This window comes from Schistocerca cancellata, chromosome 9 (genome assembly GCF_023864275.1).
Source record: "Schistocerca cancellata isolate TAMUIC-IGC-003103 chromosome 9, iqSchCanc2.1, whole genome shotgun sequence".
Lineage (NCBI taxonomy): Eukaryota > Metazoa > Arthropoda > Insecta > Orthoptera > Acrididae > Schistocerca > Schistocerca cancellata.
This window is the reverse complement of record NC_064634.1, coordinates 400,803,116-400,820,911: the sequence shown is the minus strand read 5'-3', so window position 1 is coordinate 400,820,911 and position 17,796 is coordinate 400,803,116. Positions and strand designations below refer to the sequence as shown.

Below are 17,796 nucleotides of genomic sequence, written 5' to 3'. Positions count from 1 at the left end.
TGTGGTATTATTGGAAAGTGTTGGGTACTGAAAAAGCTGGGAATTAATCCTGGTGAAAATATGTTCACTGGGCTGCAACATTGCGATAAACTGAGGATAGCTGATGCAGACAGGTCTGCATCTAATATGGCCAAGAAAGAAAGACAGACATCCAGGAAGGTGAAAAAGAAGCTGGAAAACCTGCTAGAGGCCAAAGAAGGGCCATCATATGCATCAGGACAGTTTTAATTAACTGTAAGTAACAAATTTCAAAAGTTTTTCCTTTAAAGCCAATTTCCCACAAACTAAAATTTTCAGTACATATGCCCCATTATATCAGAAAATATCATAGATAAATGAATGAAATTTTCAGAGAGAAAAAATGTTTTCTGCAGAAAAAACTTAATATTTTTTGTTAATGAATTTAAAAAAGTGTTTCTTAAAATCTATAAAATGGATAAAGTAGATTTTAGTACAGTTGACTCTATTAGCATCATGTAACATACAGTAAAAATATTAAGGTCCTGCATCAAATAGTTTTTTCAGAAATGGGTCAAATAATTGCCTAAATTAACATGGGTTAGATAGTCAGGGTGTGGTCCCCTTAACACCACAAAACGAATAGCTGCGTTTGGAGTGGTGTCGTGACCAGGAAGCATAAAATGCTGAAGAATGACATCACATTGCGTTAAGCAATGAATCATGGTTCTGTGCTGTCCCAAATGACCGTCTTTGGTGAGAATGGCACAGACCTGGGGAAAGGTTCCATTCTTCCAATGTTTTGCAGAGGCACAATGGTATTACTCATGGGATCCTGCTGTGGGAAGCCTTGGAGTATGATATTAGTACACAGCTGTTAGTGAGAGAGGGAACTGTGATGGCACAATGGTACAGCAAGAACATCCTGTGTCCTCATGTCTTACTGCTCATGCAACAGTGTCATTGTACTATTTGTCACCAGGAGAATGCTCATCTACACACTGCGTGTGTATCTATGAGCTGTATGTGTGATGGTGAAGCACCCCTGTGGACAGCAAGATTCCCAGATCTGTTCCAGTTAGAACATGTAGGAGCAACTTGGATGTCAGCATCATCAAGAACAAAGTACTACTGTTTTAGACCAGCTGACCTGAGGAAAGGATTCAATGGCTTTGACAACGCTCCCAACTGGATCAGCGCATGCATCCAGAACAGAAGGGGTGCAACGTCATATTGATAGTGGGCTCATACTGCCAAGTTCATTTTAAATGATTTGCTTTTGTAATCTTTGTAATAACATCACATATCCTCTTAACCCATGAAGTTTCATTTCATGTCCTCTTCTCCTCTTCTGGATCCTTCACTTCTTTTGTCAGGCAGTGTATATCTTCTCTCTCTCTCTCTCTCTCTCTCTCTCTCTCTCTCTCTCTGTGTGTGTGTGTGTGTGTGTGTGTGTGTGTGTGTGTGTGTGACCTTAAACATCAGTAAATTGTTACCTTCCATAAATTACATTCCATACAGGACTTTTGGTTTTCATAAAAACTATAATCCTCTATTAAAATCATCTAAGTATTGTAGCTTTAGTATGTAGCATTAGCATAAACAAAAGCTGTATAAATGGTTGATATGTGAGTCATTACTGTGAGATTGTTTACCTTTACTTTAGGCATTTATGGAGTCGGTACATCAGAAACATCAAACTCAAAGACTACTTTTGCTGCATCATCACTCTTTGCTGTCTCAAGAGCTTCTTGGTACTCTTTTAATGGGTATGAGACAACACCCAATTTGTTGAAATCAAGATACCTGTAATTGAAACAGTAATAGCTCATTACTATAACATACTCTTTTGAATTGCTGCATAACAGTATGTTTATGTTTTAAAAAAAAACAATGATTGCTTGAGGAAGCACTGACAATCTGACATATTTCTAATACTGTGAATGTGTTTTACTTTTGAAGAGAAATAGTGATAAATGGACAGTTTATGAAATTTGAATATTTCCATCTTTGTTTTAAGACCTACTGCCCTCTCTGTTTGCTTCATAAACTAGCCACTAAGTGCTCTGCTAACCAATGTCAATGCCACAATCTCCTCGCCAACATTTCCTGTGCCCACTGTCATTCCACTACCTTTCCAGTGCCTGTCTTATTGAAACTCACAGCTTCCTTGCTAATAACCACAACAATTTCCACACACATAACAGGTATGGCTCTGCCATAGACACTGAATGGCACAATCCTGTGCCTCACCCATTTCAGATTCACTGATGTTTATATCCTATACGTACCCTCATTCCATTAGGACGTTAGTGCCTCCCCCTATTCAGTTCATGTGATGTTACTTGTATCAGCAAGCTACCTGATTGGATATTTACCTAAGCCTCACTAATGACCCCACGAGTACGTCTGTTCACATCAAACTTGCCAATCATCATAAATACCTGCACTTTAACAGCTACTGCCTATTCCAGGTGAGAAAGTACTTCCCATGCAGTCTTTCCACTTATGGATGCTCTACTTGCAGAAAAAAGGAGCCCCTTTTCCAGTATGCCTTCCCAATGTCTCCACAAGCTGAAACTATCCTCCCATTCTTTTCCAAAAGGTATGAATAATTTCTTGTGGAAAACATAAAGACTTAAAATCAATGGCAAGTATTGTAAACACATTATTTAAAAAACTTTCTTAAAAGAAGATGAAGGAAAAGTTGCTAAAATTGAACAATATCAGTTGTAAACATCACAAAACAGCATGTGAGCATTGTGACCAGAGGCTCAGAATGAAACTGGTCATGGATAATGGTGGAATGCTGCCGATGGCACTGCAGTAGTTAACCAGTAACGACTGCGTCACCTCAATAGCTGTTTACGCTATTGGTGTGCAAATCATCTTGAAATTGATATTTTTAAATATATTGTTGCACCATCCTCATTATGAATCTCCAAGTAACACAATACTTCCTATAATAACCAGTGGTGCTTTTTGAAGCATTCCCAGAGTTCACAGTACTAGGGAACTTGTAGCATCAACGAGACCACAGCTTAGAAACCTGAGCAGTGACCATGGTTACGTGTAGCTTTACAGAAAACTGTTGATATACTGAGTATTGTATTCCACTCTGACATCTGGTACCAATTGAATCTTACATCTTGTAGTAGAGGCACATTGTAATGATGCAGGAGACATGTTGTATGTGACTGCGTCTTTTAAGCGAGTGAGATGTAGCAGTATTTGTGGCATGGGAGGAGTGGCAATCCACACTTAGGCTTTCTGTAACTGATTAACATAAATTGTTTCTTTGAAAAGAACTTAGCAATTTTCTTCTCCATTCTTATCCTTTCAGGGTGCCATATTTGTGGCCATCACCAGCATCGCAGAAACTTCATGGTCAAACCAACTGTGCAGAGCTTGTGAAGTGTACAGATGGGTGTGGTCATGAGTGTAATAGAGAAATTCTTACTACTCCGCTTGAGTCACTGCTTATAATTTTAGCCAATAGACATTACCACCAGGTATCTCATTGCCACATAATAGCTGGGTAAGCTGAAGGAGGTCCAGAAGTTAACCACTAATGGAATTTATGATAAAATCCAGCTAAGGTGTTAGCAGCTGGTAGAGTGACAAGGACTCATCTCATAATGGTCAACAGGTGTACCAAAATTTCCCAAATATCCAGGAAAGGATAAAACTATAACATGTCTCACATAATCGAGGCATGGTTCATCTACTGACTGGGCACAGCCCTTATCCTCAACACATATCTGGAACACAGTGCTGAAGGAAGTAGCATGTGAATTCAGTATTTTTGGTTTCCCATAGCATATTTTATTACAGTGTCAATTGCACAAGCCACACAGACCAAAGACAGGACAATGTTACTGATTAAATTTTATAGCTAAAGACTCAGAATTGTGGAAAATTGTGAATAGCCTGCCAGATTAAGTCTCCTGTCAGTTGTACAGTGAAAACTTCTGTAAGTATAAGGGAAATACAGGGTGTTTGTAAATGAATATTGGGGTTTTAACACTTTATAATATTTATTACATTAAACTCACTGTTATAAATGGTATATCAAATGAAAGAGCAACTCAAACAGTTGCGTTTGGCACCAGTGCACATGCACAGCGCGCAATGTTTCCGCCGCAATCCGTAATTGGTGGAACTTCACTCTACCCAAGCACTGGATAGGCCGCAAGGGGCCCAATGACAGCCTTGCTTTGCATGGCCTCCACGTTCACCCAACCTAATGCCATGTGATTTTTTTCCTTTTGGGCTTCATCAAGGATCATGTGTACGTGCCTCTGCTACCAGCAGACCTCCCTGAATTAAGAAACTGGATTGAAGCAGCTGTTGCTACAATCACTGAAGACACACTTATCAACGTTTGGGAAGAACTCGGCTATAGACTTGATGTGTGCCACTTGACAAACGGTGCTCACATTGAACATTTATCAGATTCTTGGTAAAACTGTTTGAGTTGTTCTTTCATTTGACATATCATTTATAACACAATGTAAGTGTCTGAAAGCGAAACTGAGTGATGCAAGTAATGGTTGAATTAATAAAGTGCTCTACTTGCAGCAGCAATGCATGGCCTAATAATTGAAGTAGTGTGTCACCTTAACTTGCATCATCCACATCATCATGACAACTCCTAGGATCACTGAGGTTTCAGCTACTAGAGACAGCATAAGAGTTAGACCCGAATGTTCATATAAATTTTAAGCAATGGATTGCAACGTAGTAATTTAAAAGTGCTGTTGCAGTTTCATTTGCTTAGAAAATTCAAGTAGAATAGAGCATGTGATATGCAGAATCATATTATATTATAAAAACCATGCAAGAATTCTACCAATGTGATGGAATATACTGGTGGCAGTAGACATGGTTTGTACAAGCAATAGGTGCAATCACTGCTAGTAGTACAGGAAGTAAACCTGAAGAGTCTTCCAAGACACTCATCAACCAGTGGGCTGATGATGGGTATCTATAGGTTAGCTTTCTATTCATAGTGTGTTCATTTTGTGCTAAATGTGCTTATAAACTGAGTGACACAATGAAATAACTTTTATGATGGAAAGTTTCCAAACACACTGTGTAGAAAGTTGTTGTCTCCAGTCAAAAAATTGTTGATACAGATCCCCATGCCAGTTTATCCTGTGTGAGCCTCTTTATCTCTGCATAACTGCTGCAACCCACATTGATTTGAACTTGCTTACTATAGTCAGGTCTTGGTCTCCCTCTACAATTTTAACTCCCTCCCTTCTCCCCCCCCCTCTCTATCTCTCCCCTCCCCCCTTACCCCTCCTATTATTTGATGCCTCAATGCCTCAGAATCACCAATCCCTTCTTTTAGTTGAGTGTGCCATAACACTCTTATGTCCCTAATTCAGATCAGTACCTCTTCATTAGTTATTTGATCTATGAATCAAATCTTCAGCAGTCAATAAACTGAATAAATACAGCAATAAATAAATAATCCTTGTCCTAACAGAACTTGTGTTCTATCTCTAATGGTCATGTCACCGACGAGACATTACATCCAAATCTTGTTCCTCCCTTGAAACTTGATTTATTTATTCATCTAAAGTTCATCTCTAAATGTTATGGTTTTTATCATCATAATACAATGAAAATAAATAGCTCAAGATATACATACACAAAGGATATGTAAGTACACTTTTATCAGCATTGGACAGGTGGTCGGCCATGGCCATGATGAAGAAACCATCCTGCCATATAACTCTGAATTCGAATGTCACGCAGACTCAAATTGCCTAATTGGTAGGAAAGTGCTTTCAGAAAGGTGTGAGGTATTTTCAGATGACTCAGTTGGTAAGACCATTGTTTCGAAAGTCAACTATATTCTACTTAATAAGAAAAGTACACAATTTTGATTGTTTTTCTGTACTCAGTATCTGTTCATCTGATAATGTCTAGTCTACATTGCTGTGTTCTGTTATCAGAATTACATTATTTGTAAACAAAGTGAAATTAAGTCTGCTTCTCAGTGGTGTTACTGAAATGAAGATGCAGCAATACTAACAGTGTAATTGGGTTCATTTTACAGTGCTGTGAATATATGGAAGCAGACAGTTTCTTTGAATTAAGAGATCAAAAAGTGCAACTGACATTTTAAATTTATTTATTATAATGCTTTTTACAAAACAGATGAAACTCTTTGTTTGGTTATTTTGCATTTTTCTTAACAAAGGCAAAATTGGAAGCTTGTCACATATGGTTACCCAATGTTTGAGAACTGTACCAATAAGAAACCCTTATTTCAATTTAAAACAAGTATACAGATAATTTAAGAACATTACTGTTACAGTTTCCCATGGAACTGGGATATTTTCAAATGTTTTTTCTCTTTGTGTTCAGGGTATCTAATTAGGTTACAGTTGACTTATCTGATTAGGTTTCAATTGAAAGTCTTTCATTTCAGACTGGTATCACTAACACAAATTTTACTATTCTTACCTGTGCCCCAACACTGAAGCCCAAGTAAGAGCCTTCCCAAAGGCATAAGGATTGATAAGGGAACCAGTGACTTTTATCTCATTTGTGAAAATATTAAATGGTGACAGGCTGCAAAAATTAATCACAGTCAGAAATTATTTTGGATTTTATTAATTTACATTCAACATGATTACAATCAGTAAATCTAGTATTTGTGCATCTTCAGCAACTGTAGTTGTATATATCAAAATAATCAGCAACCAGTTGCATAAAAGGAATTTAATTTCTTAACCAGTTTCAAGCAGTTACTCCCCATCTTCAGAAAGTTATAACTGTCGCATTTGCTCATGTGGTTCATAGCTGTCGTCATATGGTGCATAGTGCCTGCACTATGAACCACATGACCACAGCAATATGCTGCATGCATTTTATTGTTGTCACTAGCAAATAATGTGCTAGTTATAACCTTCTGAAGAAGGGCGTTAAGGGAGTGTAACTGGTCAAGAAATTAAATTTCTTTTATGCAACTGGTTACTGATTATTTCAATATAATCAATAAATCATTATATAGTGATGTAAACCAAAGCACGTCCTCAACTGAGCTGCTGTTAAGAATCCAGACAAACACAAATACAGGATCACAGAAGAATTAAAATTTTTTGCAGAAGCGTACCTTGTTTGGTTAAATTACCTGTTAAAATCATTCTGATTTCTTTAAATCATGACTGCTACAAGTCAAAAGTTCGCAATATGGCACTCACAAATATTCACATCTGTGTGAAATAAATGAGTGAAAAGATGCTGCTATGGCAGCTAAAGTTCCTAGAACATTAAGGAGCCTGACATGCAGTTGCCTCGGTCCACCAACATTTTGAGTCAACTGTTTGGCAAAAACAAATAATGAGGCCTGAAACTGAAGAGAGTGGAAGCATTTGCGATGTTCACCAAGCATTTGCCATGCTCTGCTAACATGAAAGACACTGACACCTCAGTGACCATTGCCTCTCAGAGAGCTTAGGACATGAGCCCATTTCCTCGAAGATAAGACAATACCACTAAGTGATTCATATGGAGGGATAACCATGTAACAACCTCTAAGATTGATCAAACAACCTGAAACCAAACTTATTAGGTTTGGAGAGATCTAGACGACAGTCGAAAAGCTCTTGCATAAAATAGTATGGCAATAAATGTGATGCAGAAATAAATAAGAAGAGATCTGTAACAGATTCAACTATCACAGGAAATATAGATTACACCTGGTCAATAGTGCTGGAACCGTGATCAGTGGACTCCAGACCCCCCCCCCCAGTGTTTTAGATAGGATGCCAAAAATTATAAAAAAAAAAGATTTTTCAAAAATATGTTCATTTTGTAGCACACATCTTTCTGAAGAGTTTTATGTATCAAGCATATATGTTTGAGAAAATATGACACATATTATTTGATATATGATACATGTGCCAAAGTGCAGCGCCACACCCCTTCACACAGCATTCTTCTACTGTCTCTCAACGTATTTCGCTCTGTCGAATTCAAACATGTATGTTTTGTAGAGGAAACCATCAAACCAAATTGAGAATAGTCGAAATTCAAATGTCCTGTGGTGTCTCTCTTGCTCCCAGTAGATCGGTTTGACATCTTATCCCTCTTTAAAAAAAATAGCAATACTAGGTGGGATTATTTGTGGCCGAGAGAATAAGAACTCTCCAGAAAATTTGCACTCTCTATTGCCTATTAGCTAATAACTTTCTCTTTTATGTGATTTAAAATTAAATATAGGAAACATAAAACCAGTAAAGACAAGAAACAAGCAAGATAGCACACTTTTCTTCAATCCTTAGGCCCTAGCATTTTATTTCCTTTACGCAAAAGAATCTAGTACCTCATCGAAGTTCATCAAACGTTTTGCTGCATGAAAAATCAAAATGTCATTGTCTAGTACCGAAAAAGCTGTTAATATGAATAGTACCCAAGACTGGTGTGGTTTCTCAATTTGATTACATCTATTTTGTCATTGTTTGCTAGATAAAACGAAATGGCCTTTCTAATATTGCAGCAATTGTAACACATGCCAAATAAGCGAGACTGTTTTGGCCCAAATGGTCATTTTTATCTACCTCATTTACATAAATAACACAACAGAATATAACTCATGAAATACCAATATCAAATGCCTAATAGACCTATTGCGAGCAAAAAGTTTTGTTATGAAATAGATTCACATTCCATTCATATGCTCCAGTTTCTCAGGCATGAGATCGAAAACTAGCAGTAGTACGAAATTTTTATTTAAATTTGGAATTGATATATTCTCCCATATAATATGTGTGATGCCTCATTTCTTCTCCTTCCTCATTTCAACAAACAATTCTGTAACTATAACAGTCATTGTCAAAACTTATTCTCCGGTTAACTTCGGTAACCCTGCCAAAATCACCAGTTCAGTTATCCTGCATTTATTCTTTGGTTAGGCATAATTGTGTGTTCGTACAACGCGTTTTCCACGGTATTAAGCACAACTGGCTTTTTCTAGTGTAGCGATCTGCCAAAAATTTTGTATAATCCCATCCCCTTTTGCCTGCAGGAAAGTTTTTTTATTTCTTGATGTGACCGCCACCTGGCAGAGACATCACGTACACTATGCATGCATTCAAAAATCAACTTATGATTTTTCAGAAATCAATTTAGAATGTGTTCAGAAATGTCCAAAAACCAAGAGGGATGCATTTCAAAATCATATGATTTTGGCAACCTCCTGAAATTGCCACCCACAGCAGATACCCCGATTTGCTCCCCACCCCCATCCCCCACCCCCATCCCCCACCCCTCCTATAGATCTGGGCCTGGTGCTCAAAAAGAGATAAGAGGAAGCTGATGTGTTTAGATACACTGCACAGAAAAGAGGGATTTTATTTTTCCGATGAGTTTATTTCTCTGACAGTTTTAATGTGCTTAGTTGCCACATTAATTCCTTGCTACTGTTGCTGTGGTGCGACATCAGAGAATACTATTACATCTAGCTGTGGTGCACACGGTGTGATGTAGTGGTTACCATCTCTGGTTGGTGTGCTACAGGTCACCAGTTCAAACCCAACCATCTGCGACTATTTGTTATGTAATATTTATTCGTTCTCGTATGTTCTTGAAACATTTTATGTTTGCATAATGTGGAATATTCAAAGTATGTTTAAATACCAGCATTCTGGAAGTAAGTTCTGTTTTGGCAGTACATTGGTGCTCATAATAAACATGTGTATTTTTTGAGAATTTCCGCATAAATTCTAGAACCACTCGGCCTTCTACCGTCTTGAACACATGATATTTTAAATATAAGTGGGACAGAGCTTATTTACTGCGCATCACATGTCTGTGTGTGTGCGTGTGTGTGTGTGTGTGTGTAGGTTTGAAGTTTTATCATGAGGCAACTGTAAACGCGATGGTTGGACGGCACCGACAAATGTTTGCCAGTCGTGCCATGGAAGTCGTAGTGAAAGAACAAGGAATGTTTATTTATTCAGTGCTGTTCTGTAAGTATGATGATTGTAGTGACAAAAGAACAATGGAGTTGGAAAGAGACTTTTAATTAATGCTCGTTTTGGACTTGGAAAGGACAAGACGTGTATTCAGATTGATATTGAAAAAGGACATGGTTATTAAGCCAACCTTACCTTATATGTAAGTGTACTTTGTTTCTAAGCTTTGGAGACGTGAAGAGACTTACTTGACAGTATTTGTTTATGTGGAGACTGAGATTTGTAAAAGTTTGATGTTCAAATATATGTCGTTAAGTGAAGAAAATAATCTGCGTACGTCTGCTTATTTTGTAAGTAGAAAGAGTCTTGATAAATTCCTGGTCCTAGCAAATATACTTTGGAGAAGAAGAGAAAAGTATGATGTAGCAGCAAGCTAACCAACAAGGAAAGTTGGTTGACAATCTCAAGCAAGTCGTATCATTAAAGAAGTGGGAGTTTATACACATACTTCACAACTTTGTCATCCAAAGCGTTAGACATGCTCTCAGTGATTAGTGCTGTATTTCTTTGATGACACTGCTTTTAGATTCAGACTTGTTTCTGATTATGACATGATGTAGTTAGGTGGAGATGCTGGGTGCTTCAGGTGGGAAACATAAAAGGTGTTTATATGTAAACTGAAGGGGGATCTCTGCTATCATCTACAGTGGGACATTAAGCGGGATCAGGGACTGCGGATAGCTATAATAAATTCCAGGCTGAACTGAAGAAAACATTTGGTGACAATTAGTAGCAAGTCCACTTAGCAGAGGAGCAATTGAAGATAAAGGCCCAGCATCATGGGGAAATGACAAAGTCCTACGTACATAATGTTTTAGCCCTATGCCACATTTTGAACCTAAATACGGCAGAAGCTGAAAAAATCTTACACTTGATTAACGGAGCCACAGAAGATGTGTACTGGTCTCTTCTGCTAAAGGATGTCAGATCAACAGACAAACTGATTAAGCAAAGCTAGTGCTTCAAGAAAATGCAGCATAAAAGAGTCAAATGAAAGAAATACAAGTGACCCCCAAATGGTGTGTCTGAGCATGCAAGGGATAACAGCCATGACTGTCGACCCCATGCATCAGGAGGTAAACAAGAATGTAGAAGAAGTGGTTTGAAAATCTGTGTCACCAGCATCAATAGAATACGCTGTGATGAATGGTCTCGAACAATTCAAACTTACGCTGCAGTCTTAGATGACAACACACCACCCGACCAACTCGCATTGAACCAACTCACATACAACCAAATCCTCCGCAGAGTATAAAGTGCCGCAAAAGAACAGACATTTGGATGTCAGAAGACAACATGCCAGTGTGTTTCTACTGTAGATGCCCTAGATGTGTTGTCTGCTAGTGCAGAGAAAGAAAGTGAGTTTTCAATTACTGCTATGTCACCAGACATTATTCATCACTACAGTTCTATTTGTGCCAGTCACCTGGCAGACAATTATAGTCAACCTGTGGGATGAAGCACATGTGGTTCCCTGGATGACATCACTCCTTGACACAAATTAGCCATTGCATGTTGCAGTACAGAGCACCAACTGCTTGCCTAGCTGCTGAATTCGGGAAAGGTAAGAGAGGCAGCCATCTATGGAGGTGAGGCCCATGTGTAGGTTTTTAAATGTCCTACACATATAAATAAATATTTGTAATGATTCTTATTTGTGCCATCCTCATGCAATTGAGATGCACTGCATGAAAGTGGCAAAGTGGAGTGAAGACAGAAATGCACACACGCAGTAGCTAGCTTTAAGGTTGACTACTTCGCGCATGTGCACAGAATAGCTTAGGCCAGTGGATCGCCACCAGATGATGATCATAGCTTAGCAATGAAGCACCAGACAATCTACACTTAGAGAAAACTTTATGATATGAGTTGACTACTAAGGAAATAAAATGTCTACACTACAGAACTAAACTAAGATCAAGAAGTTACGAAGAACTAAGCTTAGGAATAAATATATGGGTGGAGGTAAGCATTATCTACAGAAAACTAGCTACACTCTATGATACATTGTACAAGCTATTTACATTTATAGAAGTTGCTATTTACATGCTGTATGAAAGGGGATATTAAAACACCACCTATGACAACACTTTTCTTTCCAGGTGCAAAACAATAAGTCAAAATGATGTGTGCTCTTACAACTCATAAAAAATTTGATAATGAATGAACTGCGTACTGACAGAAATTGAAAATATGAATCTTGAAGGTGTGATGCATTACTAGCCAGTGGGCAACTATGCACTTAGTTTTAAGTGTCCTCCTAGTGAATGATGCGGAGTCACATCCTGGGTAAAATAGGTAACACAATAGTTAGGTGTTTGGCACCAAAGCATAAGGGTTGCACTGAAAATAAATAATTATATGTATAAAAATATGTTTGAAAGTGATGGTGTGAATGTCTGTATGAAAAATCTGTAGTATGCCAGATATATGAATAGGCTGAACTTAGGTCTTGTGCTACCAAATCAAAAGGGTTCAGACCAAGCTTTACAAGTCCATGTGACTGAGAAGGGTGCCAAGCAACAGTTAGTACAGATCATTTGCACATGAACACAAGCTGTCTCAACATTGTTTTACATGTGTTCATTGGCACAATTCTCCTAGAGACATGTTCATGCACAACTGAATATACAAGAGTGATATCATGTAGCAAAAGAAAGTATAAATCACCAACACTGCAGTATACTGTTTACAGTTGATGATGACACTTGCATAACACAATATTGTACTGTTGGAATGTATCAGTTGATAGTAAACATGAAGTAAGTGGATTAACACAAGCAGATAGCCATGAAATGATGTACTCAATAATTCTTGTGATGAACGAGGAATTGCAGTGGTAGAGTAAAAATGAATGCTTGTTCCTGTCCGTAACACTTCCTATAGACCAATAGACAGATCCTAGTAAACATGTCAGAGATGTGGCGAAATGTAGTTTTGTAGGCTTATTACAAATTCATGTTATGAGTCTGTCTTTCCTCAGCACCTGTAACGATGGATACTTGTGTCAAGTGTGATGTATGAACACAAAGCTCATGCACATCCAGTAATAATGCTGGATGCAAATACTTTGTCAGTGCTGGAAAATGAGATTGAAAAAAGGACAATCTGTGTGACGTTAAAGCAAGATGAGACTATGATTGCAGATTGTTTACAAATGAAATTTCAAAAGGGTAATGCCTGAGAGCAAAATGTGATAAAAAACTCAAAAAAGTTACAAGACATAAAATCAGAAGAAATGTGTGTAATATTAACTGTCTTGTATGTATAATTTCTGTACACTATTTATGTAAATTTTTGTACAATATTTATGTAAAGAAACGCAAATGCCATATGAAAATGCATATGTACAGAGTAAAAAATACACAAACGCGGTGTGTCAGTATGTTTTTAAATGCAAGTACTTAGGTTATCATAACAATGATGAAATGTATACCTTATGATGCAATGTAAAGCTGAATATGTTATCCAAGACTGCATATGTGAACTAATAACTGCAAATGTGCTACGAACATTTTGTGAAGGTTTGAAACCCATAATTCCATGTGTTCCCATAAAAAATGTGTGCCAGAGCTGGGCAGTAATGAACATTTATATCCTCAGAGGACTCAGATATTGACAAGATATTCTTCCACAGGGAGGGTATGGAAACGAATAAAGGCATTGGAGACTTACCTCAAACCCATTCAAGAGTCTTCAGGATGCTGACAGTGTGAGCCTGGTTCAACCACTGAAACATGTGGATTACAGCAAGAACAAATGCCTGGGCTGTAAATGATGAACCTCCTCACCACAGCATCAATTGTTCCACCTCAGCACACCACGTTGCAGCAATGAGATGAACACTTTTATTGATGTTGGGTAAATAAATGAAATTGTAGCACACTCATGGACAACTCAGCTTAATTACAGCATTAACAAACTCAAGTTCGCACACGCATACATTAGGTGAGGCACACACACTGGACACTGCCACAATAGCAGCAGTTAGATTCCAATAATCAAACTACAGACTCTGAATTCAAATGTGCCTGTTGATGCAACCCTTAAAACCTTTTTTAAATACACTCCTGGAAATTGAAATAAGAACACCGTGAATTCATTGTCCCAGGAAGGGGAAACTTTATTGACACATTCCTGGGGTCAGATACATCACATGATCACACTGACAGAACCACAGGCACATAGACACAGGCAACAGAGCATGCACAATGTCGGCACTAGTACAGTGTATATCCACCTTTCGCAGCAATGCAGGCTGCTATTCTCCAATGGAGACGATCGTAGAGATGCTGGATGTAGTCCTGTGGAACGGCTTGCCATGCCATTTCCACCTGGCGCTTCAGTTGGACCAGCGTTCGTGCTGGACGTGCAGACCGCGTGAGACGACGCTTCATCCAGTCCCAAACATGCTCAATGGGGGACAGATCCGGAGATCTTGCTGGCCAGGGTAGTTGACTTACACCTTCTAGAGCACGTTGGGTGGCACGGGATACATGCGGACGTGCATTGTCCTGTTGGAACAGCAAGTTCCCTTGCCGGTCTAGGAATGGTAGAACGATGGGTTCGACGACGGTTTGGATGTACCGTGCACTATTCAGTGTCCCCTCGACGATCACCAGTGGTGTACGGCCAGTGTAGGAGATCGCTCCCCACACCATGATGCCGGGTGTTGGCCCTGTGTGCCTCAGTCATATGCAGTCCTGATTGTGGCACTCACTTGCACGGCGCCAAACACGCACCAAGGCAGAAGCGACTCTCATCGCTGAAGACGACACGTCTCCATTCGTCCCTCCATTCACGCCTGTCGCAACACCACTGGAGGCGGGCTGCACGATGTTGGGGCGTGAGCGGAAGACGGCCTAACGGTGTGCGGGACCGTAGCCCAGCTTCATGGAGACGGTTGCGAATGGTCCTCACCGATACCCCAGGAGCAACAGTGTCCCTAATTTGCTGGGAAGTGGCGGTGCGGTCCCCTACGGCACTGCGTAGGATCCTACGGTCTTGGCGTGCATCTGTGCGTCGCTGCGGTCCGGTCCCAGGTCGACGGGCACGTGCACCTTCCGCCGACCATGGCGACAACATCGATGTACTGTGGAGACCTCACGCCCCACGTGTTGAGCAATTCGGCGGTACGTCCACCCGGCCTCCAGCATGCCCACTATACACCCTTGCCGGCAAACTGGCTGACACTGACGGCGGCGGTGCACAAATGCTGCGCAGCTAGCGCCATTCGACGGCCAACACCGCGGTTCCTGGTGTGTCCGCTGTGCCGTGCGTGTGATCATTGCTTGTACAGCCCTCTCGCAGTGTCCGGAGCAAGTATGGTGGGTCTGACACACTGGTGTCAATGTGTTCTTTTTTCCATTTCCAGGAGTGTAGTTGTAGTAATAATTTCTAAAGTGTGCATTGAACAACATCAGATGTATATGTTATGTAATGACAAGTTCCAGGAGTAAATGAGATAAAGTTGGCCATGAATAAAAGTCTCCTTACCCTGACAGGCCAAGAGTTTAAAGTACAAAAAAGGTGACCATTAATGTATATTGACTTCCAGTGAGATGGATCATGCCAGTATACACTGGAGGGAGGAGGTGAGTGAGTGAGTTGTGTAGGTTCTTTAAATGGCCTACACATATAAATATTTTATTTGTAATGATTCTTGTTCACCCCATCCCTGTGTGGCAAAGATATCATAGAGAGGTATGATTACATCTGAGTAAGCTGACAGAAAATTGAAAGCTGCAGTCTCCTCCACACTACACACTGGGGAATGTGCAGAATGAAGACAATAATGTGGTGTAGTGTATTGGCCGGGCATTGATGTTACCATCGAACACACCATCTGGAACTGCCATGCCTGTATCCACAACCACTCAGCAAAAACAGTGTTTCATCCCTTGGTCACGCCATGACCAATTCTGGCCAAGAATGCAAACTGATATCGCCACGCCATTCTAAGGAGCAATGTGGTTACTAGTTGTCAATGCCCTCTCTATCTTTCCATATGTTGCACAAATGGCTAAAACTACTACAGCGGCTACTATCCGTACCCTGTCCATGATATTCACAATAAATTGGGTCCCTTCCATCCTGATTTCTAACAATGGTCTTCAGTTCACTGCATCAGAGTTTCAGAATTTTTCTTGGCGCAATGGCACTGAGCACCTGATCTCTACCCTGTCCCATCCTGTCTCAGAAGCTGAATGGATGATTGGAAAATTCAAGACACAGATGCAAAAACTGTTGGTGACAGCCAGCTCTGGGGAAACACTCACAGTTTCTTCACCACCTACTGGTCCACCTCTGTGAATGGATGTAGCCCAGCCAAAATTTTACTTTGGCACAGATCGTACACCCTGATTGACCTGCTGCACCTGACTCAGCAGGCCCATCACTTACACACACAGCCATATCTGGGCTCATATTTTCAGCCAGAACCTCCATTGGGCCCAGTGTGTTGTCATCAGTAACAGGTGGAGGCAAATTCTTGAGATTGAGGCTGGCCAGGAGCAGCTAGTCTGGCAGTGGAATCAGATCCATCCACAATGTAATGTACCACCCCATCCCATTTCTCCTCCACTGCTGACTGGGCATGCCATCCACCACCTCTCCAGGGACAAGCCAGTCCAACAGTGTGCCTTTTACCACAACAAAATCTGACCTCATGTTAGGCATCAGTAGTAAGTTGATAATGACCACTGATGGGAGTCAATGGAGGTCAAAATGCTCCCATGCTGCTTCTGGAGCCCACCCCTGCCACTGGTGACCCCTTCGATTCACCATAGATGGATGATGATCATTACTGGCCTTTGGTGCCCACAGAGACCAACCTGTTGGTCCCTTCTCTGCCACATCAGTGCCCACTTGCCTACAGGCTAGTCCACGGTGAACTCTAGACTCTTGTGATCAGCAGAAGTCTTTGGAGGAAATTCCTGCAGCTCTCTCCCATCTTACTTGGCGAAGTTACCACATGATAAACCACTCTCAGCTGCACCTGCTGATTAAAGGGGGAGAGGTTTAGTATCCAGTGGTGATTCTGATTCCCCATCTAGCCCAAGTATTTATAGGGACAGCATGTTAGAGATACTTGGGCTCCAGGTGACAGCTGTGGCTTGTGCATGCATGGGGTGGCCACTGCCCAAAGTACGTGAGGTGGCATCATCCTGTGACGAGTGTTCACCGCTGAATACCACAGCCTGTCTATTACTAGCCAGTCTCTCACTAGTCATTAAAGCCTTTCATTATGGGCCACTGAAAAGCAGAGTTTTCATCTTGCCTGACTTGTGTTTGTGATTTGTATTACACTTTGGGTTGTTGTATATGCTTAAAATGACATAGATAGGCTTTGAACTTTACCTCCAGAACCACCTCTTTCATTTCACCAATCTCTACATCATCACCAGTGTGAATTGTCACAAACTTTGTCCTACCTACACAAAGAAGGGTAGAAGAGAATCACTTAGCAGAACACAGGAGTGTTGAAATCTCAGTTATCATCATGTTAAATGGCATTGCTGTTGGACAAAGAGAAGATTCAGCACCACTGAAAACCACAAAGGCCTCCAAGGAGGAGGAACCGACCAAAGGAGAATTTCAAATAGTAAATAGACTGTTGTATAAGAGAAACTGTCATCCAGTGGGGTGGAAATGGTTGCTGGTCATAGCACATAATCTACTGTCAACTATCCTGAAGTATTTTCATGATACTCCAATATCTGGTCAGCTAGTGTTTGTGAAGACTCTAAACAGAATCAATTGCAGGTAGTACTGGCCATGTCTCAACTGATGTGTTAGAGACTATGTGAGCCATTGTAAGGGATGCCAATAGCAAAGCACATGC

The 17,796-nt window shown here is 40.2% G+C and overlaps 1 protein-coding gene across 1 annotated transcript in view; it reads right to left on the bottom strand.

The window, feature by feature from the left end:
- Positions 1-1,628: 1,628 nt before the first annotated feature.
- Positions 1,629-17,796, bottom strand: part of LOC126101449 (D-altritol 5-dehydrogenase-like) — a 141,053-nt gene continuing 124,885 nt past the window's right edge. The window contains exons 6-7 of the mRNA XM_049912103.1: positions 6,439-6,546; positions 1,629-1,764 (exon numbers count right to left, since the gene is read on the bottom strand). Of these exons, the coding sequence (XP_049768060.1) occupies positions 1,629-1,764; positions 6,439-6,546 (244 nt within the window). The remainder of the gene's footprint in view (positions 1,765-6,438; positions 6,547-17,796) is intronic.